At 35.7% G+C, this 23,977-nt stretch overlaps 1 protein-coding gene across 3 annotated transcripts in view; it reads right to left on the bottom strand.

The window, feature by feature from the left end:
* Positions 1-2,726: 2,726 nt before the first annotated feature.
* COPS3 (COP9 signalosome subunit 3) overlaps positions 2,727-23,977 on the bottom strand; it is a 34,982-nt gene continuing 13,731 nt past the window's right edge. For 2 of the 3 annotated variants that reach the window (XM_020967350.2, XM_020967351.2), the window contains 10 exons: positions 21,826-21,938; positions 21,685-21,734; positions 20,049-20,141; positions 14,338-14,517; positions 11,477-11,617; positions 10,301-10,474; positions 8,954-9,040; positions 7,871-7,984; positions 4,831-4,911; positions 2,727-4,171 (listed from right to left, as the gene is read on the bottom strand). In XM_020967350.2, the coding sequence (XP_020823009.1) occupies positions 4,118-4,171; positions 4,831-4,911; positions 7,871-7,984; positions 8,954-9,040; positions 10,301-10,474; positions 11,477-11,617; positions 14,338-14,517; positions 20,049-20,141; positions 21,685-21,734; positions 21,826-21,938 (1,087 nt within the window). In that variant the 3' untranslated portion in view covers positions 2,727-4,117. Of the gene's footprint in view, positions 4,172-4,830; positions 4,912-7,870; positions 7,985-8,953; positions 9,041-10,300; positions 10,475-11,476; positions 11,618-14,337; positions 14,518-20,048; positions 20,142-21,684; positions 21,735-21,825; positions 21,939-22,689; positions 22,798-23,977 lie in introns of those variants that run through there. The other variant, XM_078152978.1, reaches the window with a different exon arrangement.

Below are 23,977 nucleotides of genomic sequence, written 5' to 3'. Positions count from 1 at the left end.
CAATTCTGGAATTTTCTTCAAAATTCTGATAATTTTCTTCAAAAATAAACACACCCAAATAAAACAAGGAACAACTAATACATTCTTCTTCTTTGGTCCAGATTTGTGATTTCGTTAGCATCAGGACCTCTCTCTACCACTGGAGATCTGCAATTGCTTGGCAACATCAAGTCTTAAGAGTTGTTTCTTGAGTGGCTTGGCCAATAACATAGGCAATATCTTTCAAGACAAAACTTGAAGCCAGGTCTTCTCAACTCTGAGGCCAGGTCTCTAAGTACCAAACACCAAGCTATCTTTCAAAGTATTCATACCAAAGCAATTTCAGAAAGCTGTTTTTTCAGTTACTTGGCTTTCATATTTTTTGTTTCTTGGGGGAGGGTCCCAATCTGACCAAACACCACGTGGTCTGTCTTTCATTGTAATTTTAAGTTATTTATAAGATGAGTTTATTGCATCCCTAGAGCCAGCAGCTAACAAAAAATATATATTCTGATTTTAGCTGTTAGTTTGACATGGGTAGATATTTTTGTTTACCATCAATCCATCTATCTTAAATGCATTTCTCATATAGGTGCAAATACTCTCATGTACAGAAATAGCTGATCTTTTCTAGCCTTTTCAAAAAGTAAATGTCGTTTTTAACTGTTCAAATTTATGTATATGTAGCTTTTTTTTCTTACAATCTAATATTCAAGCTGCAACACAGACATAGTTCTTTGTTTATAATACAATGATATCTTTGAGAACTAAAGGAAATTCAGAATTACAGCTTCATCGTAGGACCTAACAGACAGAGAAGGGAATCTGGACATGTCAGGGCAATTGATGAACATTAATGGTTTGGAGCACTGACAAGAATAAATAAGCAAGCAAAGTTTCAAAAGCAAAGATTTAGGGAATTTCCCCACTATAAAATCCCCTATTGAAGCAGATACTTTTCTTTAGAACACTGGTTCCCAACCTTGGGGTCCATGGTATAATAAATTATCAAAAGGGGCTTCTATGACGCCATACATGCACAAAGCATTATCCTTCTGATCTCTACAAAGTATGCAACACGAGTGACTATCTCTGTTATCATGTGTTTGACTGGAATTTTTTTAACTTTTGGAATGAAATATATTTTCTTTTGCTATTGTGACTAATACAATACAAAATCATCCAAAGGCTATATGAATACATAGTAGCTTTTTGCCATTCTGCCTTTTCACAATCAAGAGGTAGCAAAAAGACAAATACTATCATGTGGGGAAGCTTTGAAAGTTTTAGATGTAAAGATGTAAATATGTGAAAAGGCTGGGAACCACTGCTCTATTACAAAGGCTACTTAGTATCTTTCATTGGAATGCTCAATTCTAATAGCTTTACAGCAATATTTAATCAATGAAAAACACAATTATTTAAATGATGCCATCAACATGGGACAGAAAATTCCCACTATTTTATTGCCCAGTGATGACATTCTTTGGTTTAAAAACATCTTCCCATTGTCATTCTTAGAATGTTTAGCTAAAAATTCTTTAAGTAGTACCTTAAACACCGTGGCTGTATATATGCTTAGTTCTGGCTCACATAGAATTCTACAGGTGTTAGATATTCAAAAGTTTTCACAAAATTAATCTTACTGCTGAGCTTTAAACCAATCAAGAGGTTACTGTGGCATAGTTAAGAGAGTGCTAGACTTAAGAGTCAGGAGACCTGGGTTCAAGTTCTGCCACCTACTAGCTATTTGAGAATGGGCAACTCACTTAAAACTTCTTAGAGCTGATTTCCCCAAATGTAAAATGGGAAGACAATACTTGCACTAACTACCTACTGCTGTGAGGAAAGTGCTTTGCAAACCTTAAAGTGCTATGTAGATGTGAATTATTATTAATGAAATAACATATATAACTCATGCTATTTCAACCACCATGTTGGAAGATTTGTTGGTTAAAAAATTGCACATACTAATAGCCCAAACAATATACTTCTTAGACAGGCACCAATGTCCTTTAAGTTCAATGATCATTTCCTCTACAAGACTTAAAAGATAACTCCAAATAGGTGACAGATCATTAACTAATTCAGAAGATGGCAGGATGAAACAGGGAAAAGGCAACAAGGGTGAAATGGCATTTTTTTAAATTGGATCCACTGTAGAAAAGAACGAATAATCTCCACAATAAGGAGAGTTATTCTATCAAAATTCTGACCTGTCTACCATCATGTCTCAGATGGCTTTTATTGTAGATCCTGGTAATTAAGATAGAGTCAATTTTGGATTAAAAAAAAGACATCAAGGGTCATTGCTTCATAGTGAAGAACAAAAATATATTTCAATAGTTTATTTTTCTCTCATGACTGGAAGAAGCCAAAGACCATACTGAGCCAAGGCATAAGTACCTCCTATAGGCAGGAATGGAAACACTGGAAACTATTAAGAGTGATATTTCTTTAACATCTGAGCAGGTATTTTTTTCCTTTACTTTTGTTTCCAAAAACTGAGTCTTGGATTATGACAGTGCTAATCTTATAAAGTCATAGAATTCAGAGTTGCAAGGGATCTTAGAGATTTAATCCAACCTCCTCATTTTACAGATGAGAAAAAAGAGGCCCTGGGGAAATCGATGCCTTGTCCAAAGCCACACAACTGGTTACGGTCAGAACCTGGACTAGACCCCAGATCTCCTAAAAACCAGTCCAGTGCTCTATAATAATGCAAAGTTTCTTTGAGATGTAGAGTGTTTCATTATGAATTGCTTAACTTTACTTATGTTCAGGGGTTCCAAACACATAAAGAAAATACTTTAGATTTTGTCCCTTCTCAATAACTGACTTTCAACAACAGGGCATCATTATTTCCATCACAAATAAGTCAGTAATTTAAGTCCATTTCAGAACTATAAATTTAAGACACTTCAGCTAAAGGAGCACAAAAGCACAACCTGGTTAAAAAACAATGAAGCAAAAGCAGAAATGAGAAATACTAAAAAAGGGCTGACGCTTTACAAAATCCTTCATTGCAAGTAATGGCCTACATTTAATCTATAATATGGGTAATGACAATGAGGCTCATGAGTTTTAAAAAATGAAAACCTGATTTGCTAACACCTTACACTAAAAAAGGCACACGAAAGCATGTCAACATTTTAAAAAACTGAATGTTGTTAGAAAAAACATACTTTTAGTTTGAGATCAAAGCAATTTTGATGTTTTTTTTATCTGAAACTTTTCATTATAGCAAAATTCAAAAGTTATAATTTATATAGGCCCTAAAACATTGTAGGGTGAACTCAGAGCAACTGGTAGCCAAGTTAATCTCAGAACTCTGGGAATGAGATTCACTGAGTAATCAAAACAAAATCATGCTAATTGCAACTTAATTGAAAATGCTACTAACAAGGAGTAAGAGCAGAAAACAAATCCGGTGCATACCAAATGAAGAGACTAAAATGGGCAGAGGAAAAAAAAAGTTATGTTCAAGACTATAAAAGGGTATTGCATGCACCATTATTTTGGAAAGTGCTTAAAAACTTTTGATAGCATCCCTTTAATTCTCAATTCTACATCAGTACCAGCAGACTGTGTAAATATTTTGGTTCCTCTGAAAACTAAAAACTAATTTTGCCAAATCTAATAGGCAATGTCCAAGTCTACAAACTCCATAAAGTCTTAAATAGCTCTTGCCCTTCAAGTAATCTCCCTTCCACCCCCCCCTTTTTTTTTGTAAAACCAAACTATCATTGACTTTAAGGAGCCAAAAAAGCTTTCAAATAGTTAACTAGTACTCTTGTGTCCCTGTTTCTCACAGAAGAAAATTGTTTCCAGAAGGGGAAAAAAAGTGCTACAGGAACACAGCAACATTCAAGCCATTTAAAACAAAAGGTAGATTATTTAATGCATTAATGATGTTAATCTGAAGATAAATAAATCCACAAGAGACTTTAAAAGTTTGAGATCTTTTCCTTTCTTTGCAGAGAGAAAACTTTTGAAAGTATATAGGACTAAAGATGTCAAAACAAAATTTAATTTCTTAATGTCCAGATAAAACAGTCTCAGTCCTCCCTGCCATTCTCATATTTTCCAATGGCAAAAGTGGTGGTTCTTTCAGTTTAAAGCACAGAAAATGTTAATTTCAAGAATAACTGGATGGCTTGCTTCCTGAATCGTCTTCTTGTGAGCCCATACTCTGCAGAAGAGGAAAAGAAAGGTTATTTTTTCATTATTTCCATGATTTTTGTCATCTATACAAAGTTACAATAATCTTTCTCATATAGTAATTTCACTTGTACAAAAAATTCATTTCAAATGCTGTCCACATCCAAGGAAAGAACTATGGAAGTTGAATCGCTATCACTTATTTTTACCTTCTGTTGAGTTCTGTTTCATCTTTCTGATGGTTCCTCCTATTGGTTTTAATTTTTACTTACAACTTCACTAATGTGAAAATATGTTTAATGAGAATGTAAATGTAAAGCTTATATCAGATTGTGTGCCGTCTTGGGGAGGGTGGGGAGGAAGAAGGGGGAGAAAAATTTTCAACTCAAAAGCATATGGAAGTGATTGTTGATAAATCAAAATAAATTAATAAAATTTTAAAAAAAGTTCATTTCAAGGAATCAATCTTCAATCTTCCCTAAATAAAACTAACAGTCATGATGTCAAGAACTGAAAGCCCTACTACAAAGCTACAAGAAGATTTCTCTTTCACAATACATAATAGGATGCTTTGGTATTTAAATATTACAATAATCTGAAATCCTAATTATATTCCAGAGGTAGCAATTTATATACCTTTCTCCTCCAGCCTCCCATTCCCCACTTTAAATAAAGAGAAAAAGTAAGCACCTTTTGCACAAACTGAGGATTCACTGTGATTTCTTGATCCATGGCCTTGAGCCGCTCATCAAGCTCTATACACTTCAGCATCTGAGATATATGAATTTATACTTAATATGATAAAAGGGAAATTGGCTTAAATTACAATTTGCTCAAAATATAAAGACAAAATGTGTATTAACCAAAACGACATTGTAATTAGGATTTCAAGTCTCAAAACAAATCTTTTTTCTTATACAAATTAACATAGAATACACACTTTTGTCCTCCCATCATCTTCACCTACACATCTAATAATGTCTACAATTTCAAATTCACTATGAAATTTTGCTAGGAAGATGGTAGAGAAAAGCCAGGAAATTGCCTGAGCTCTCCCTAGTTTCCCAAAGAAACAACATTAAATCAAGCCTCTAAATGGGTTCTGGAGCAACAGAACCTACAAAAAGATGGAGTGAAACAATCTTCTAGCTTAAGATACCTTAGAAGGACTTCAGGAAAAGTCTGTCTCACTTGGATAAAAGGGGAGGACAGCCCAGCACAGGCAGTGTCCAGGGCAAGACAGTAGAGGCTCTTAGCCATGGCACAGATCAGCAACCAAGGCTCCTTGATCTTGGCTCAGAGGGCTAGCTGAGGCCTCCAGGACCAGAATCCAGGTACAATAGGCACAACTAGGCCAGGCCAGCCCAGTACAGTGGGCAAACTGCCAGCACCTGAGGCCCCAGAGCAGAAATCCAGTAAGCAGGCCCCTAGCCCTCAGCACAAGAAGCTTCAGAGAGTGGCCCCTGTGCCTCAGGAGCAGAGCTCAACTTTAAAAGACACAAAATAGGCTAAAAAATAAGGAAAAATCAGAAAAGAGCTCTGACCATAGAAGGTTATTATTGTTATAGGGAAGATCAAAACACAAACTCATGGGGGCAGCTAGGTGGCGCAGTGAATAGAGCACCGGCCCTGGATTCAGGAGGACCTGAGTTCAAATCCAGCCTCAGACACATAACACTAGCTGTATAACCCCGGGCAAGTCATTCAACCCCATTTGCACAGCCAAAAAATAAAAAAAAAAAGCAAAAACACAAACTCAGCAAAGGACAACAGTGTCAAAATGCCGACATGTAAAGCCTCAAAGAGGAGTATGAATTAGTCTCAATCCCAAAAAGCCTTCTTGGTAGAGCTCAAAAAGGATTTTTAATTTTTTTTATGTTAGGCACTTGGGGTTAAGTGACTTGCCCAGGGGTCACACAGCTCATAAGTGTCAAGTGTTTGGTCTGAGGCCGAATTTGAACTCAGGTCCTCCTGACTTCAGGGCCGGTGCTCTGTCTACTATGCCACCTAGCTGCCCCCTCAAAGGGATTTTAAAAATCAAATAAGAGATATAGAAGATAAAGTAGAAAAAGAAACGAGAGTTATGCAAGAGAAAGTCAACAGCTTGGAAAAGGAACAATAGAAATTGACTGAACAAAACAATTCCTTAAAAAATACAGCTAGCTAAATGGAAAAAAAATCCACTAAAGAAAACAACTCCTTAAAAAGTAGAATTGGCCAAATGGGAAAAGTGGCACAAAAGCTAATTGAAGAAAATAATTCCTTAAAAATTAGAACAGGGCAAGTGGAAGTTAATATTTCTATGAGACATCAAGAATCAGCCAAACAAAATCAAAAGAATGAAAAAATAGAAGAAAATGGAAACTTTGCTAAGTTTACATTTACCATTTATATCAGCTTCCCTAGCACCTCTAAGATTCAAGTGTTTATGATTTTAATGCATTCAAAGACTTGAATGAGTGGTGGCAAAGAACTGGAAATTGAGAGGATGCTCATCAATTGGGGAATGGCTGAGCAAGTTGTGGTATATGAATGTAATGGAATACTATTGTGCTATAAGAAATGATGAACAGGCAGACTTCAGAAAAACCTGGAAAGACTTGTATGGTCTGATGCTGAGTGAAGTGAGCAGAACCAGGAGAATGTTGTACACAGTAACAGCACGTTGTGCGATGACTAATATTGATAGACTTAGCCCTTCTCAGCAATGCAAGGATCTAAGACATCTCCAAAGGCCTGTGATGGAAAATGCTATTCACAAAGAAGAAAGAACTATGGAGTTTGAATGCAGATCGAAGCATACTATTTGCTATTTTTTTTCTTCTGTTGTGTTTTGTTTCCTTTTTCTGGTGGTTCGTCCTATCGGTTCTAGTTCTTCCTTACAACATCACTAACGTGAAAATGTGTTTAATAGGAATGTATACATATAGCCTATATCAGATTGCAAGCCGTCTTGGGGAGGGAGGAGGAGAAAAATTTAAAACTCAAAAGCTTATGGAAGTGATTGTTGATAAATCAAAATACATTAATAAAAAAAAAGACTTGAATGAATGACAAGAAGCTCCCTCTGTTTCCTACTCCCTCTAACTGCAGGTAGTCCTCAACTGATGAAGACTAGTACACAGGGAAGTTGCTATGAAGTCAATTGCCCCTTGTTTCCTAATTCAAAGCACACAGGTCTAATATACTTTATCCTGAGTAGATTCGGTGAGCTAATAAGTTACTCATGCTCAGGAATGCTGCCACTCAGAGCTCCTACTCCTGGGGAAGATATTGCCGACAATGTCACCACATACATCAACCCCAGCCTTTAACAAGGCAACCGCCATAGGAGGTGCTCCTGTTAGGAGCAGGGAGAGAAGAATGGGAAGGATAGAAGTTTATGTATTTCTAACATTCTAAGTTAGAATATAAAATGCATTTTTGCCACTGAAACATGACAAATGATGTTTAGTTACAGTTATAAAGGGTACCAAGCACCTATATGAAATGAGTATGCTGGTATGGGAACCTAACCACCATTTTTATAAGCTTAGCATCTATGAGAAAATGTATGCTGAACTACACATTTATAAACAAACTTTGGGGATACAACCCATTAATAATCTGGGAAGTGCCTGCATTTGGTTCTAAGAATAAGTTTTTAAGGTATAGAAATAGTGAAGTCTTATATCTTATAACCCCTGAAAATCTCAATAACCAAACTAGAACATTTTACATTAATATTTACCTCCTGATCAATGTTATGAAGCATAGCAGGATTGTTATATTTTTCAGGATTATCATGGAAACTGACCATACCATCCTTTTGATTAATACTTGCAAAAATTTCACCGTCTTCTATCTGTAGATAAGAGGAATCACAGAGAACAGAGCTTTATTAAACACACAATAGGTAAAAATCAGTGACTCTTCAATTACAAGCCTGCTCATAACAGTTGGACTGTTAATTTTGACTTTTTTAGAGGAAAAAAAATCTTAAACACCTTTGCTAAATGTATTGCCTGGGTTAAATCTTCCAATTTGGAAGGAGAAGGTAGCAAATTTTAGTAACTATAATTCCATTAGGGACTGTGATGGATGGCAGAAAAATATCTGGGAATATCAAAATTTCTATGTTTACATATAAACACATTCAGAGTATGAAAAGTCATACTCTATTAAAGAATGGAAACAAATCTATAGGTACAGGTGTACATACAGACAAAGCTGGACAGGCTTCACTTATGGGCCTACTGATGGATGCCATGTGTTGTGAAAAGGCTAGTTTAGCTTAATTTGGAGAAGTTCATCTCCAAAAAGCTGTCAAACAGATTATGAATTTTTTGGGCCACAAGCCATAAAATTGTCTGTTAAAGTGAGGGGGTACTGAAATCTATTATCAGTGTAGGGAGTCCTCATGCTCTCCCTCCTCTCCTAGCTTCCTTCAAATCTCACCTAAAGTCCAACCTTTTACAAGAAGCCTTTCTTGCCCTACTCTTAATGCTCTCTCTCTGTTGATTTTCTCCAATTTATTCAGTATATATTTTATTTGTTCAGTTATTTGCTTGTTATCTCCCACATTATACTGTGAGCTCTTTGACAGCAGAGTGTTTTTGACATTTCTTTGTATCCCCAGTGATGAACACCATGCCTGGCACAGAGTGCTTAATAAGTGCTAATTGACTGACTGATGCTAATGAAATCTTTTGAAGTATTATAGTTCATTTGTAAACACATGAATTTTTGCCTATTATTTAGGCAGCATGAATATTTTTAATAAGAAGTAGCCAAATTTCATCTACATAATTATCTCAAGAATGACCTTGCTTACCATGTGAAGGACATATTTTTCTGCCTCCTGAGGTCCTGACAACTGTACACGACTTGCCATATCTTGTAATGACAATGTTAAAAATGTCTGAAATTGAGAAGCAGAATTTGGACATAAGTAGATACAATAGCTATGAGGAATGTATTTATCAGATAAACAATTCCACTTATCTCAATAGAAAAACTATTCTACTTTGTACTAATATTAAATTATTTCAAAATAAAATATGTGTGACAGGAAACTGAAAAATCCATACCCTCCAGTGGATGAAGGCATATGGGAGAGTAGAAATTTCAAAGAAAAAAGAGCAATAGGTCATTTATTTTTGGTGATACACAAGAAACCTACATCCCCACTTTCTCTCCCTTGAAATTAATGAACTATCTTGGATAGTTGGATATCCTCTGATATCCAACACTGATAAAATAGATGTTGGAAAACTCCTTTTACCACTGGCTAGATTTCTAACATTTGCACTTTTAGAGTTGGGTATATATACATATAAGCCAATGTTCTTTCCAAGTCACCCACCAAAATGTCTATCCATTTATTCTGTGGCACTGCAACCATTTGAGTTAACAAAATCAAGAATTACACTTGACAAAATGGGGTTATTTTTAGTCCAGAACGGTGCTTTTATCAGTGTAAAGAGCTGCATGGTAAGATAACTCCTTCTACCAATTACAGATCTATAATTTTTAGTTTTAGAGAGCTGCCTGAGGCACTAGAGCTTAAGTGATTTGCCCAGGATCCTAAAAACAGTATAAAGACTGACAAAGTCAGAGTCAGTACATAAACCTAGGTTGTCCAGGTCCCAGGCCATCTTTCTATCTTCTCTATGTCACAATGTTTCTCATGAAAAAAACAGAAAAGTAATTAAAGGATTAAAAGTGAGCACACTTCAAAACAGCTAGTTGGGAATTTTTTTTTCATTATTTATCCACACACCACAATTTAGTCCCACAGTACTAATGACCTCATCTCACATTCCACTTTTTCATTGAAAGCTTGTTTCAGTGACAAACATTAGAGCAGTGTCTCTCATACCAAAGGTCAGCACACTTACAAATTTCAAGGGAGTAAAATATGGGAACTGGTCCTAGTTCATTAGAACATCTATTGATACACCTCCATCCTCAATGCACTGTCACTTGATTTATTCCTCAGTCCTTGCAGTCATTCTATACCTGCTTTTCTCTCTTCTCCTGGCTACCCAAATCTGATCCTAAAAAAGTGAAAACCCAACTATTTTCCTAATAAATAAACTCCTACCCCACTACTTTTGGAGAAAAGATTTTTTAGAAGCCTCAGAAAAATCATGAGACAAAATATGAGAATTCATCTTACCTTTGTTAGCCTTTGAATGTTCTTCTTATAAAGAGAAGACAAACACTGCTTAACCAGCCCCATATTGTTATCTCTAGTGAAAGTTTCACTATGTTTGTTTACCAGATTTCGGAGTTCTGATGGATTATTGGTTGAATAAACTTGTGCTAATTCATGGTAAGCATTGCTAAGGGGCTATAGTTTTAAAAGGAGAAAACAAATTAATACACAAAGTTAGGTATATAGAAAGCAAACAAGTGGTGATGTTTTGTAAGTACAAGTAATGTAAAAAATACAAAAATGAGGACAAAAGACTATCTAAATAATGCACCAAGTTATTACTAGCAATAAAGCAAATGGCTTAGATATTACAGACAGGTCAGGCAATACAATCTGTTTTTCAAAATGAAAGTTAGTGTCAACAAAATTTTCTGGCTAGCTCCTGATAAAATGGAACATATAATTAATTAACAAGGCAGTATTCTGACTTTTCTTATACTATTAGGACTCTACCTTTTTCTAGCTGTTGATCATCCAATAGAAGAAAAACAAAAGATGACATAAGATGAACCATATCAACCTCCCTCACTAAATTAACAGGATAAATAGTTTTGCTATGGATATCATATTAATATTATAACTAAATTGTTAATTTATGCAGAAACAAAAAGTATAGGCATTGTCATTAGGAAACTATGGCATATTATAAAAGATTAGCCCCAAACCATTTCTTGAGAATGGCTGCTATGTGCCCTCTCATTGCTTTCATTCCTTGTTAAGAATGCTGATTCAACTAGTGTAGAACTTGATCTGGATGCTTTTACATCTGCCTTGTTATCTCCAACAAGCTAACTTAAAAACCTACTGTCAAGAATCCTAACCACTTGAAATGCTGTGCTCTGTATGTGACTGGATCATGAGGGGAACAAGGGGTCTATTAAACAGCTGTGGAAGGACTCCCTCACCCAGGAAGAAATTCCTCAAGTGGAACTTAAAGCATTATAAATTCTGTAAGTAGAGGCTAACCTAAATCTGATTCTTCATAGAACATAAGATTTTTTTTAATACAAAACACACTACGCAAATAATATTTAATGAAACAATTCTCTTTTATATTAACTCTACGATGAAACTAAATTTATTTTTATCTTAACAATTTTTCTAAGTAGAATACTTATTTTTCTTTAGAACACTCACCTTAATGAATCTACCAACAATCTGAGAAGTGTATTTTGGCAGCTGTTGAACTTTGCCCAGTAATATCAAAGAAACTAGAATATACTTCTTATAAGATTCCAACATAATATGACTGACTGCCATGGCAGGAGTAGTTATGGCCTGAGCAAGAAAAAGATGTTAGATTCAGTGATAACTAATAATAAAAGCTAACTTAAGGTTTGCAGATCTCTTTTCTCATTTGATCCTCACAACATTCCTGTGAAGTACGTGCTATTTTCAACATCTTCATTTTACAAATAAGGAAACTAAGGCTGAGAGAGGTTAAGTGATCTGCCCAGGGTCACAAAGCCAGTTTCTAGGGCAAGGTTTAAATCTAAGTCTTCTTAACTCCAAGTTTAGTGTTCTATCACTGCTCCATGGTACCTCTACAGTAGTAGATTATAGATATGCTCTAGCAAGAAGTGGTAAATCGCTAGGCATAGGATTCTTCTTACATAAGACTCAACACTCTTATGAAAGGTACATGCTTCATTTTTCTGGTACTGTCATTTTGCAGTTTTTAGATAACTGAAATTTCCTTTTCAAGTTCTAAATTTTGAACTATGATGAATAGTTATGGTAAAAAAAAAAGGCTACCTACTTTCTTAAACAAAGATACACTTTAAACACAGGATAATGAACATAATAATACATTTTCCTGATGACTCAGGGACATCATAACATATTTGAAAGCACATGGGACTTCAAGACAGAAGACCTGTGTTCAAAGCCTAGCTCTGTTGAAAGATCTTGAGTAAGTGATTTAACCTGTTTGTGTCTCAGTTTCCTCATTCCTAAAATGCAGACACCATTACTTCTTATTTATGAAAATAAGAGCTATTCTCCAATTGATAAATGGTCAAAGGATACAAACAGGCAATTTTCAGAAGACAAAATCAAAGTTATCAGTAGCCATATGAAAAAATGCTCTAAATAACTAATAATTAGAGAAATACAAATTAAAAGAACTCAATGGTACCAACTCACTCACACCCATCAAAATGGCTAACATGACAAAAAAAGGACAATGATAAATGCTGAAGAAGATGTGTAAAAATAGGTATACTAATGCATTGTTGGTGGAGTTGTGAACTGGTCCAAAGATTCTGGAGAACAATTTGGAACTATATCCAAAAGGCCAAAAAACTTTACATACCCTTTGACCCAGCAATACCACTACTAGGTCTCTATAGATCCCAAAGCGATAAAAGAAAAAGGAAAACCTACATGTTACAAAACTACTGAGAGTGGCTCTGTCTGTGGTGGCAAAGAACTGAAAATTGAGGGGATGTACATCAGTTTGGGAATGGCTGAATAAGTTGTCATATATCATTGTGATGGAATACTATTGTGCTGCAAAAAATGATGAAAGGGATGGTTTCACAAAAAAACTCTGGAAGATTTACATGAACCAATGTGATGTGAACAGAACTACGACAACCTTGTTCATAATAACAACAATATTGTAACAGTAATCAACTATGAAAGACTTAGCTACTCTAATCAATACAAGGATCCATGACAATTCTAAAGGACTCATCATGATGAAAAATTCTATCCACAGCAGAGATAAAACTGATGAATTCTCTGTGCAGACTGGAGTATATTTTTTTCACTTTTTCTTCCCTTTTTTTTGGGGGGGCAACATGACTAATGTGAAAATGTTTTAAATGACTTCATATATGTAATGGGTATCATATGGGTGGAGGGAGGAAGACAATTTGGAACTGAAAACAAAAAATTTTTTCAGAATTATCATTACAAAAAAAAGTAACAATAATAGCTAACATTTATATAGCAATTACTACATACCAGGCACTGTGAAAAGCACTTTACAATTATTATTCAATTTTATCATCATAATAATCATGGGAGGTGTTACTACCATCCCCATTTTATAGGTGAGGAAGCTGAGGCATATAGAAGTTACACAGCTAATAAACATCTGGGGTCAAATCTGAACTCAGGTCTTCCTGACTCCAGGCTTGGTATTCTATCCACTGTGTCATATAACTGCCTTCTCTGTCTACATTATTAATCTTCCATTTTGGTCTGGACCTGTGATTTTGTACGTAAAGTTTTTAGTGAAGAAACAACCTCTACCAATACATATCTACAACTGTTCTGCAATTCACAACCTCAGACCTGGGGCATTAAGAGATTAAATGACTTGCCCTGCGTCACACCAATATGTGTCACAGGAGACCTGCACATAAGTCTTCCTGACTGAGGTCAGCACTTTCCATCCACTATACCGCCACTCTCCAGTTTTTCATTACAAGGACCATATCTACTTAGATTACTTATAGCTTGTTCATTAGAATCACAAGATCTTAGAACTGGAAAACGCTAGTTAGAAATCATTTAATCCAACCTCCTTATTTTATGGATGAGGAAACAGAGATGAAATGATTTTGCGCAACAGTTACTTATGGTTGAGCTTCAATGTCTTGACTATATATAATTCAGTGGTCATTCTGTAGCTATGTCATGTAAGGTACAAGGGGGCCAACCTGTCAATTTCAAAGTACTTTATAAATATAATTATCATTACTAGTATTATTACAACATCCTGGCTTCCTTAATTAGGACTATGACCCTTTGGGTATTCTTTAGGTTATGGTATTCTAATTCACAAATGTATTGTTTGTTTATCCTTAAGAGCTAAAGAGTCAAAAAGATTATCCATATTTCACCAAAAATTTAGATTACTATTAAAACAATGTTTAATGATAATTTTTTTTTAAAGAAAAGGAATATCTACCCTCAAAACTAGAACCTCTTAGAACAATCTAATATATAAAACTGTTTTTTGGTCATAAAAGTTAAGAAATAGTTACCTGTTCATAAAAGTAGAGTGCTCTTTCAAAGTTCTTTAGCCCCGTGTAGATCATTCCACCATAGTAGTAGTAACATAAAAAGTGCTTTGCATCATAAGCCCCATTCTCTTTACAAATGTCCATCATATCCACATCCAGATAGGGTAAGGCAGGCTTAAAGCATTTTGCCAACAAACAAAGCTATAAGAAAAGAACAAAGCATTAAATTAACTTGAATACAAGCAGCAATTTCACAGACAAGGAATTTTTTGGAGGAGAAATGGTATTAATATGTTTAAGCTAACAATCGTTATATTTTAAAAAGCTAAACTTGAAGGGAAAGCACATTATTCTTTTAACTATTCACAAGGAATCAACATTACTGCATTACCCAGTCAATTGGTTATGAAGATGGATAATTAAAATAATTTCAGATCTCCAGTTATAAGTATTTTATCATCTCTTAGATCAGTCTATTCTACTTTTGGACAATTCTAAGATTTCCCCCCCAACCTTCATCAAGCCCATTTCTACCATTTTGCAACTAATCTATATATAGTTCTACCCTCTGAAATAAAGTAAAAAAAAACTCTTCTTCTATATTAAACACCTTCAAATACCTGAAGTCTCAAATTTTGAACAGATGGCTTGTCTTAAGAGTCAAGAAGACCTGGGTTCCAGTCTTGCCTCTGACATACCAGTGATATGAGCCAGGGAGAGGCACAAACCTTTAAGGGCCCCTAGCCAATTCTTTAAGAATCTAATTGCAAATGACCTGCATGTTTGCACTGGGAAAAGCAGTTTCCGTATCAAGAGTTCTCTACACCACCACTGACAAAAACAGTACTGCCAGTGCTCACCACCAGCTCCTGCTCATTGAGCACTCCTGACACTGCTTACAGGACCATGCCACTTTTCTTCACTCACCCTCAGTTACCTGCTTTTGAGTCTCTACATATAGTTTTTAAAGTACAAATTGGCTGATGAGTTTCCTATGTATCTACATCTACTTCTTTTGAGAGCTCTCTCTTTTCTTACTCATCCAAATAACTTGTCATCAAGATTTCATGTCTGAGAGCTTTTCATCTCCATTGGGTTGATTTCTCTGTAAGATTCTGGGCCATGGGATTCTTGGCCATGGGACTCTCTGACTCTGAAGTTAAGTTCTCTCCAAAATTTAAGGTGCGTGTTAGACTACACGTCACTGTTCTCTCTTCTTCTAGCAGCACCTTTGAGATGGAATAGACACTTCCTCTGAAGATTCCCATTTCTACTTCAGCAACTAGCTCTCTTCCTTATTTGGCAAAATCAGGTCTAGAATAGCATTCCCCCTTGCTACTTTTCCCATCTTTTGAAGAATTAAATTATTGGTAAGGCAAGCCATAAATATATTAGCTATTCAGCTTTGGAAAAGAAAGTATTCCAGCACATATGGGGATAAGAGAACTCTTTTATCATGACTGTATCATGCCTCTGTGCTACATTTATGATGTTTTTCTTCTTTCTGGATAGATGATCTACAGTATCACAATATCACCTCTATTTCATTTTTCAATTTATTCTACCCCAAATATTTTCCTACCACACTTCTTGATTTCCTCACAGGAATATAACTTCTTAATACACAATGCTAGTTTGCTGCCTATTTTATCCATTTTCTTTCCTTTAGAATAAAGTATACAACTCCACAGTCACATTCTGGTCAAGTCCCATCCTGCCAAAAATGTCACTGATAACCTATATGAAACCAAATTTATTTCATTATGTTAAAATTCCTACTTCACATGAACTTTATGTATAGACATACAAGACCACGGTTTTAATCGCTGGCTCTATTTTTTGATAGTTTCCTATGAATTATCAGTCCTTACTATTAATATTCTCCTTCCTATGTTTTGCCTGTTACTCTCCTTTGATATATCTTTTGGTAGATAATTATGAGCAGTTTTCTTCTGTGCCCTTAATTTTCAGTTAAAAGATGAAATCTGCAAGTCTCCATGAAAATAATGGCTACCAAAAATAATTTTATCAGCCCTAGGTAGGTAGATGATAAAAATCCTACATCTGGTTCTTTGGTCCAGAAATCCAAATTCCAATCTCAGTTCAATTCAATAAACAATTATTAAGCAATGCTACATGCAAGGAACTGAGCACAATACAGGGAATTAACACAAATCTATAAGACCAAGAAGTGTTCCCCAGTGAATAAATGAACAAAGGATATGAACCTCGTAACCACCACATGAAAGATTGTTCCAAATCACTGATTATAAGATAAATGCAAATCAAAATAACTGTGAGATTCTACCTCAAATCAGTCAGACCAGCAAAAAGGAAAACAGCAACTGTTGGAAGGGACTATGGAAGGACAGGAACATTAATAAATAATGCATTGGTGGACCTATGAATTAATCCAACCATTCTGGAAAACAATTTGCAACTATACCCCAAAAGTCACTAGAGAGTGCATACACTAAGAGGAAAGAGGCTGAGAACAAAGGCAAAAATTACTCAATCAACAAGCATTTACCAAGCTCTCACTATGAGCAAACACTGTGAAAAGAAAAAAAAAAGTATATGGACTTCATGTCGAAACACAGTAGAAACAAAGCAGGTGAATGTCCATCAGCTAGGGAAAGGGAGAATTAATTGTAGTTTATGAACATGATAGAATATTGTTGTACCATAAGAATCTATGAATATGATGCAATAATAGAAATTTGGAAAGACTTGTACAAACAGATCGAGAATGAAATGGATAGAACTACAAGCACAATTTAAACAATTACCATAATAATGCAAAGGAAAAAACTCTGAAAGACTTCAAAGCTCTGATCAATCATGACTTCAGAAGAGTAAGGATGAAGCATGCTTCCCACTTCTTGTCAGAAAAGTAATGGTTTAAAAGTACAAAATAAGGCATAGATCTTCAGACATGATCAGTATGTTGACTTGTTTTGCTTGACTATACTTATTTGCATAAGTGTGGGTTTCTACTTGGGGGGGAACAGTGGAGTGAATAAGTAGATAATGACAAAGGCAAAAAAGAAGAATTAAGAAAACAGCACCAATGAAGCACTAAAAATACAAAGACACATATTATTTATATCAAAGTTCATGGTTTTATATACGGTCATTTTTTCCATTCTTCTTTGTGTAGCAAATGTTTATGGGATCAAAGGCTTAGACCTGGAAAGGTCCTTGGAGACGCCATCTTTTGACAGCTCAAGGAATGTAACTGACCTGCCCGAGGTGACTCAAATAGTATCAGAGGCAGAATCTGAACTCCACTTGGCTCTTAATCCAGGGCCAGTGCTCTTGACACTACGCTGCTCTGCTTCATGTGGATGACTTTAAAGCTCATAACGAAAAAGAATACTCTTTAAAATGTAAAACACATTCTTGAACTAAAGTGAGAGCTCCCATCCCCTCCGCCCCCAAGTGCCAGGTACCATATCCAGGGCCAGCATAGCCATGGGTCCCTGCCCATCTAGTTCTTCCTAGAGAGGTAAGTCAATATGGATTCTAACACTCCCCACAAAGGAAAAGGGGCACTGGGTGTGGCCATGCAAAGGAAGTATAACTGGGGCCTGGGAAGAAGAGGAAACATAACCCAGGGCAAACTCACTAGAGGGACAGTTTTCCAGAGCGGAGGACAAGAGCACTAGAAACCTAGATTGGGTCTGTCTTCTACCTTGGGCAGCTGGGGGCAAAGCAGGGACAGAGTTGGGCTTCCCACTTCTTATCATCCAAATCCAGCCTCAGACACTTAACAGCTGCATAACCCCAGGCAAATCACTTCACCTCTTTCTGCCTCAGTTTCCTCAACTTGAAAATGGGGATAATAAGAGCACCTACTTCCCAGGGTTTCTGTGAGGATTAAATGAGACAATAATCCTAAAGTGCTTAGCACAATGCCTGGTACTATATAAATGTTAGTTATGATTATTATTACCTCCATGGAGTTTATTCTAGACCAGAAGTTTGTAAACTTTTGATGATGTGTTTTGATAGTCTGATGTTTCCTCAGAATTTATTTAAATGAACATAATAAAATACATAGCATTACAACGGAAACAAATTAGAACAAAACGCAATCATCAAAATATTAAATAAGCTTGTGGACTCCAGATTAAGAACAGTGGTTCTAGACAAAGAGTTGGCCAAGCCCCAGTAACTCTTCCCTGAACTCCTAAACAAGCAAAGGAGGCTAAGAATACACAGGGCAGGAGAAAAGGTCCATGTCATATCAGCAGTTGGAGAAGAGACCACGAGTGAGGAGGGAAGCCAGAGATGAGCCACTAAGAAAATAAAAAAAGAAATAGAAATATAAGATATAAAATATATAAAAATAAATAGAAATATAAGGAAAAAAAGGAAGCCAAAAGACAAAACTCCAAAGAGAAAGGCTGGGTAGAAGCCTAACTCCTAAACAGCTAAAAAAAGACTTGTAAATAGAAGCAAAAACAAGCAAAGGCTCAAAGAAGGGTCATAATATGTTGAACAAGTATTATACTATGAAGGAAAGTTAATAAAAAATGTCCAGTGAAAAAGAAAAATCTCCAGAGATCATAGCAAATCAGCAAGAAACTCTAGAATGGTTCAAAAGAAGATTTTAATGAAATTATCAGGATAGAAATGACATTGGAAAGTAAAACTCTCAAGAGAATAAACAACCAACCAAGTAGACTGCTTAAAATTTACCACAGAGAATCATGCCAAAGTAATAGAGAATTTGAAAAGAAAAGAGCCATATTTGGATCAAGAAAAGAAAAACCATGAGCTGAAAAAAATTTGAGAAAAGAAAAGCAAAACAATAACTTCGAAAAACTACATGAATCCTACACAAGTCTATGTGAATGCCCTTGAAAGACAACATGTACCAAGATAGCTTAAAGATCACAGGTTACCAGAACGAGATAAATTTAAAGTACTTGACATATCGCTCATTTATAATGGAGGAAATACAAACCTAACAGCCAAAGGAAGAGACTTAGATGCCCCTAAAAATCAGAGAAATGTAAAGGTGACCTCAAAAGACCAAATGTATCTATCAGAATAGCAAACATATTTTAAAAAAATAAAAATCTAAGGCTGGTGGGGATATGAAGAAATAAGAACATTTTATGTTAGCAGTGAAATTACAGACTAGTTCAAGTATTCTGGAAAACAATATGCAATAGTAGTCGTAAGACTGATCACACCCTTTGACCAAAGCTAAGTGGCATACTAGATCATGTACTGGGCCTGGAATCAGGAAAATCTGACTTCAAATCTGCCCTCAGGCACTCCCTAGTATGTGACCTTAGGCAAGTCACTTAACCTTTTCTGCCTTAGTTTCCTCAACAGTAAAATAAGGATAATAATAGCCCAGGGTTACTGTGAAAATGAAATGAGATAATATTTGTAAAAATGCTTAGCACTATATAAATGCTTATTCCTTTTCCTTATACCCTATTGAAAAAAGAAGAGCTAAACTGAAAGGAATGATTTAGACACTACCTGTCCCCCAAGGTCTCTTGCCCAGGATTTCATCATCCTTAACAATATAATCTATTAGTATCATTTGTCTCTATGTGAATCATTAAAATTGGATAGCTATCAACTTTGAAGTCTCTAAAGGCTATCATTTCCCAGCTTTAGGCCTATGAAAACTGTAATATTTCCCTATTGATCATAACAAATACTAAAAACCTTAAATCTTTAAGTTTATTGATAATACTACTTCTTACCTGGCAGAGATCTGCATGTATTGAGGTCAGCTGGTTCGTATTCATCTGCATCTTGTCTATGGCTTGTCTGAGGATACCAATTCCTCGCAGGGGCTGTCAGAAATGACATCTCTTTCAGATAAGTTCTCATAGATGGCAGCACATTGGATCTTATGTTGTCACTTACAAATAAAAAAAATACTAATTGATAGGTTCCTTTAAACAACAATCTGAGGTTTCCATATCCTTTCAGGAAACTGTTGTTTTCACTTAATAGGAAAAATTGGCCTTAATGTTTAAAAGAATTTCTTATGACACAATACAACTTCAGCACTGACTTTGAAAACCAGAAAATTATTTACAATGGAAGTCAGTCTTTCAAAGCACTACGACTTCTTCAATTTTTAATGAAGAAATTTTAATTTTTAATTAACTTTAAACAAACAAAATACAGAAATTCTGTGTATATATAAATATACAGAAGTTCTGGAATATCATCAACCTCTTAACATTCTAGGAAACATCATTAAAGGCTTTATCCAGAATACATCTAACAAAGTAAAGTGAGCTGGGTCATGTACCAAACACAAGAGACAACAGAAGAACAATCAGTTATACTGTTAATATTGCCAAGATACTAAAAGAACAAGAAAAAGGTTTCCAACAAGCTGTGCTGATCCTCTCTGGGTGACTTAGGGGATAATAAGAATCACATTAAGATAAGCAGATGTGGAAAGGCTGTGATCTGCATTAATTAAGGGAGTATATTGAAATCACAGATATCACAAAGTATTATTTTTGATACATAAACTAAATTAAGTAAATTAGGAAACTTTAAATTGTTGTTAAAAATGCCAGCATTTGTTATTTGGGAAAGCCAATTAGAACAGCATAAATCTTCCTCCCAAGAACATTACCTCATACTTGAATTTAAGACTGAAACAAAATACTATCAAATGTAGGACCTTACACTGTGAGGTGTGATTAAAGGAAGGACACTCGGTGATTTTTCTGGGTGACATCATTTTATAGTCATATTTTAAATATACTTTTTTTTTTTTGGTGAGGCAGACAGGGTTAAGTGACTTGCCCAGGGTCACACAGCTAGTAAGTGTCAAGTGTCTGAGGCCACATTTGAACTCAGGTCCTCCTGACTCCAAGGCCAGAGCTCTATCCACTGCTCCACCTAGCTGCCCCACATTTTAAATATACTGAAGAAAATCACATGACAAGAGACTGGTTGGTTACTATGAGTCTTTCTTTCAAACTATAGTACTCTTAATAAGAGCTAACACATAGTTTGTATTTTCAGTCTCTCTCAGAACAACACATTGAAAACTATTTTAAACTCAAACAGATTAGAAAGGTAATATTCTATAATAAAATAAACATTAGATTGAGTCCTAAGACTAGTGCCTTAAACTTGAGGCACTGCTGACTAGTTAGATCACCTAAGGAAAGTCAGCTAATCCCTTTATGCCTATTTCTTCTACACAAAATGGTGAAATTAAACGATAGGGAAAAGTACTTTGAGTTGCTCAGGAGGTACTATGTACAAAGTATCAATACTATTAGCTTTAATCTTCAATCTAAACAAGTTAAGTTAGACAAACAGTACTGTATAGTGGGCTTATAATGACTAAATAAAATTTCTTACCTGTTTTCTTTCCACGAGAGCATTTGTTAACTGGTGGCAAAGACCAGCAACTAGATAAAACAATAAATAATTTAAAAATTCAAGTAACTATAATAAATATAAAACATTCAATAAAAAATAATAAATTAATATATAGCTTACAAGTGTCTGTTGCATATCTAATATGTTCCCCATTACAAGTGCTGATAAAAAGCTGAACCTGTGAGAATAATGTTTCGAAGTCAGGTACACTGGGCATAGAAAACTTCACAAACCTAAAATAGACAAAGATTCAATTACTTTCAGTTTTGGGGAGAGGAAACAAGCAGAGATACCTAGAAAATATAATTTACAGGTATGAATGCCAAATATACACAAATCTTCTACTCAATATACACAAATCTTCTACTTCTTCCTTGAAATGTCCTTTAAACCTTTTAAAAATGTCTTATGGGATGCCTTTTGTCTTTATCTCAGTTATTTCTAAAAAAACCCTTCCCTCCTTCTCAAGATTGAACCCTCCCTTATAACAAAGAAAAACAATTAAGCAAAAGTACCAGAAAGTCACCCTATCTGACAGGGTATACAATATCATGCCCCACAAATCTCTTGCCTCTTTGCTGAAAGGAGAGCAGTATGCTTCATTATCTCTGATTACCTCTGTATAATTAATGGATTTTCACTTACTAAGTGTCTGGCTTCCATTAGGTAACCTTTTCATTTATATTGCCATGGTCATTGTGTATACTTGTTTAGCTCTGCTTATTGTACTCTACATCAGTTCATAAAAATCTTCAAATGCTTCTCTGAATTTTTCATTCTTACTCAAAATATTTCATTACATTTTTGATGGGAGCAATGTCCTAAGGCTCTACCCTCATGAAGATTATGGTAGTTGTTCCTTAATAGATATTGAAACTGTCCTCAGGATTTAATTGACTCAGGGCTGTTGACATGGCTTCCTGTTCACTGAGTGAAAAACAGACAAGAAACAAGGGGCTGGAGCTCCTTGGTGATGTTTCTTACTGGAGGAAGGTGACCAACACTGCCACAGGAACGCTGTGCTCAGCTCAATCAGGAATATCTTCAATTAACATTTCTTCCCTGTTTGGAATATCCTTTCCCTGGTATGCTTCCCACCTCACATGAAAAGGTCTTCCTGCCTGTAAAGCCAAACACCTCTACAAGCACACATGGTAGTATTTATCTGGTCTTCTCTGGCAGATTGCCCCTTTATCCACCCCACCCCACCCCATCTCTCACTAATCTTTAATTTCTCTCAGTCTACTGGCTGCTTTCTTGCCATCTACAACAAACAAAACAAAAAACACTCACTTGATCCATCTATCACTACTAGTAATCATCCTTTAAATCTCCTTTTAATGCCCTTGATAACCTGCCTCCTTCCCACTTTTCCATTCTTCTACCTTATTCTACTCCTCCCACTCCTCCATCCCTACCTTCACTCCACAATGCCCTCAACACCTCCTTCCACATATTCTGTGATTTAGTGACACTGGCCTCCTTGCTGTTCCTTGCATAAGACACTACATCTCCTAATTCTTGGCTTTTTAGTGGCTATCCCTCATGCCTAGAATTCTCTCCTTCTCTTTCCTAATCTCTCTTAAGGTTAGTGTTTCTCTCTAAGATAATCTCCACTACATCATAAATATATCTTGGTTATATGTTATCTTCCCCATTAAGATTATGGGCTCCTTGAAGGCTGACTGTTTTTGCCTTTCTTTGCTTGCATCCCCAGCACTCAGCACAGTGTCTGGTACAGAGCAGGCACTTAACATATACTTGTTAATTTGAATTGACTTCTCCTGCTATGACTACATAAACTCCTTAAGTTTACATGCCAATCTTGAACCTAAAGTACCAACCCAGCCTGAGGCAGGTCTGACCAATTACAACATTTATATAAGCAGGGTTTTGTGTTTTGTTTTGTTTTGTTTTCCCCAGCCATTCATCAAAGAGCACCCACTCTTACCAGAGAGTGCTGTTATAAATATCTGGATTTGCATACTGACTCTTGAGAGGTACAGAAGCAAAATGAATAGAGCACCAGCCACAAATCCAGGAAGATTTGGGTTCAAGTTCTGCTTTTAACACATACTGGCTATGTGACCATAAGCAAATCATTCTGAAGCACTCCTGATGCTCAAGGTAACTAAGACTGTAAGTTGCAGAGAAACTGCTGACCTGGGAGTTCCCCATACCAGTGAAATCTCTATCACTACAGTGGGTCTTAAAATGTAACTCCTTGGGAGTAGGAGTTATTTCATTCTTTGTATTTGTAGTTCTAGTGCTT

The sequence above is a fragment of the Phascolarctos cinereus genome, unplaced genomic scaffold (genome assembly GCF_003287225.1).
Source record: "Phascolarctos cinereus isolate Bilbo 61053 unplaced genomic scaffold, phaCin_HiC Scaffold_4;HRSCAF=312, whole genome shotgun sequence".
Lineage (NCBI taxonomy): Eukaryota > Metazoa > Chordata > Mammalia > Diprotodontia > Phascolarctidae > Phascolarctos > Phascolarctos cinereus.
This window is presented reverse-complemented; position numbering and strand designations above follow the sequence as displayed.